General features: G+C 32.2%; 2 protein-coding genes across 2 annotated transcripts; one reads left to right on the forward strand and one right to left on the reverse strand.

The window, feature by feature from the left end:
• Positions 1–268: 268 nt before the first annotated feature.
• LOC112595248 (histone H3) lies at positions 269–694 on the reverse strand. The gene has a single exon (XM_025340384.1). It carries the CDS (start codon positions 677–679, stop codon positions 269–271), a length of 411 nt encoding a protein of 136 aa, XP_025196169.1. The 5' UTR covers positions 680–694.
• Positions 695–927: 233 nt separating this feature from the next.
• Positions 928–1,277, forward strand: LOC112595238 (histone H4). Its single transcript, XM_025340375.1, has one exon. It carries the CDS (start codon positions 966–968, stop codon positions 1,275–1,277), a length of 312 nt encoding a protein of 103 aa, XP_025196160.1. The 5' UTR covers positions 928–965.
• Positions 1,278–2,856: the final 1,579 nt, after the last annotated feature.

Here is a 2,856-nt window from a genome sequence, read left to right on the forward strand (position 1 = left end):
TATTTTGAATTTAATGTTATATTTATGTATACGAAAAATTATTCGAATTGAGACAGTTTATCAAGTATCAGCAAATATCTTACTATAATATAATAGCATATTTAATGCTAGTAATTTATTTTACTATTTGTATGATAGCAGGCTAATTTAAAATAGGATTCCTTATTTCATATTTAAGGTATATATTGATTGTTTAGTAGTACAATAATACATTTTTATGGCCCTAAAAAGGACCTTTTTAAAAAGGACTAATTTGTTGAATTTTAGTTTAAGCACGTTCTCCACGGATACGACGAGCCAATTGGATGTCCTTCGGCATGATCGTCACACGCTTGGCGTGGATGGCGCACAAGTTGGTGTCTTCGAACAGACCGACCAGATATGCCTCACTGGCTTCTTGCAGGGCCATGACGGCGGAGCTCTGGAAACGCAAATCGGTCTTGAAGTCCTGGGCGATTTCACGGACCAGACGTTGGAACGGCAGTTTGCGGATCAACAGTTCCGTGCTCTTCTGGTAACGACGGATCTCACGGAGAGCAACAGTTCCCGGACGATAACGATGGGGTTTCTTCACTCCTCCGGTAGCGGGTGCGCTCTTACGTGCGGCTTTGGTGGCCAATTGTTTTCTGGGAGCCTTGCCTCCGGTCGATTTACGTGCTGTTTGCTTAGTGCGAGCCATAATATTTGTATGCCGCAACAGGGTTGATTTTAAATCACGACTTATCTTTAGAAGGAAGGTATACACAATGAAACCTGGTGAGTCATACAGTCTTTATTTATAGGATTTTTAGATGGTAGTTAACGTCTGATTGGACCGAGGGGTGTGGCCTTGCACCCTCCTCTGTGCAGTGGCTGTGTGATCGATGACATAAATACTGCGTTGCCGAACGATAAATTACCATTTATTTCAACAAGACTCATCTTTACTACAACTAGTAATAATACGTCTTTAGCATTAAGCAATCATGACTGGTCGCGGTAAAGGAGGAAAAGGTCTTGGAAAAGGAGGTGCCAAACGACATCGCAAAGTACTCCGGGATAACATCCAGGGAATCACTAAGCCCGCCATTCGTCGTTTGGCTCGTCGAGGAGGAGTGAAGCGTATTTCCGGATTGATCTACGAAGAGACCCGAGGAGTGTTGAAAGTTTTTCTTGAGAATGTTATTCGTGACGCAGTCACTTACACCGAACATGCCAAGAGAAAGACTGTCACTGCTATGGACGTCGTCTACGCTCTAAAACGCCAAGGCCGTACATTGTACGGATTTGGTGGTTAGGTTCAACAATCAAATTAAAATTTATTCATCCAAAATTCATCTATATTTAAAACTTTTTTCATTAAAATGGCCCTTCTTAGGGCCGCTAAATCATATGTAAATATTATCAGTTCCTGAATGCCTTAATTTTTTTCATACAGTTAAATAATAATGAATAACAGTTATTAAATAATTTATTAAAAAATGTTTTTCTATGTTTGAAGAAACGTGTAGTAACATTTTTTTTTTTTTTTTGAGTATGTCTTTAAACATTTAAAATAAAATACAAATTTGTTTCACTCTAATGTCATACACGACATTTTATACTGCTAATTGTGTTCATAATTGCGGTTTTTAGTTATAATTTTAGAAATATTTTATCATAAATTTATAAATGGCATCAAATAAATTTAGTTCAGTGTTTTTTTTGTTTGCTCAACAAATAATATTATAAGTATAATATTGTACATTTTTTCGGAAATAATGGTATATTGAAATTAGTTATTTTTTAACAAAATAACAACCAGTATGTTGGAGTACCTTAATATATTTACTTCATTATACCGTTATAGCCATCATAAAACGTTACATAAATAATGATAAAAATAAATATTTTATACGTAGAATAAAAAATTAAATGTCAATTAAATAGAAATTTGAATATTTCCCGAGTTATAGTGCGATTTATAATAGATATTTCGATTTTAAAAGTGTACCTATATTAAAGCAAGTATTTAAAGCAATACAATTCGAGCTCTATAAAGCCTTATTATTATTATTATTTAGGTAAATTACAAAAATTGTATACGACACCGCTATCTAACGACGACATGAGCAGTGGTTCTGTATACACTTATAGATTAGTTTAAAATAGCAACAGTAGAGAGCGCTGTGGTTATCAACTGACGGATTGCCCTATATAGTATTCATCATTGCTAAATAATTATGTTGCAATATATTACTTTGCTATTACACATTGATAACAAGTTGTGTAACCATTACTCTGGTGAATTTTAATTAATTTTAGGAGTCAGGACAAATGTTACAGAAAATTGTTTATCTTGAAAAATTAGTGTTTTAGTAAAAGTTCGTTTTTGATTTCAATCTCTAACCCAGTGACGTGTCGTCGATTATTATCAAAGGAGCCGCGTTCGGAATAAAAACTAAAAATAAAAATAATAATATAATAAGTAATAATATACTCGTATTGTATTAATTTTTTAATTGTAAAATATAAATCTCATAAAAAAATACTTCCTATTATAAATAATTACATGTTTATTTCACGATTAAATAAAATTAAATTAAATATTATAAATTTGTTTATTTTATATCAAAAAGAGTCGTGGACCTAAAAAGGCTGAAAACCACTGCTCTAATCTATTCATCGATTAATTATTTAAATAATTATAATAAAAGATAGTAATAAAATTCTGTGAACACATTATTCTAAAAAGCCGTGTACTTTAAACAGCGTTTACTGTTTTAACACAAACTAATTTTAATGTAAAAATGCTTTTGTAATTTACGTTTTTGTTAATGATTTATTTTACAAAATAAATTAATTTAATACATCTTTGGGGGAATAAACGAATTATCT

Source organism: Melanaphis sacchari, unplaced genomic scaffold (genome assembly GCF_002803265.2).
Source record: "Melanaphis sacchari strain LSU unplaced genomic scaffold, SCAv2.0 Contig261_pilon_pilon, whole genome shotgun sequence".
Lineage (NCBI taxonomy): Eukaryota > Metazoa > Arthropoda > Insecta > Hemiptera > Aphididae > Melanaphis > Melanaphis sacchari.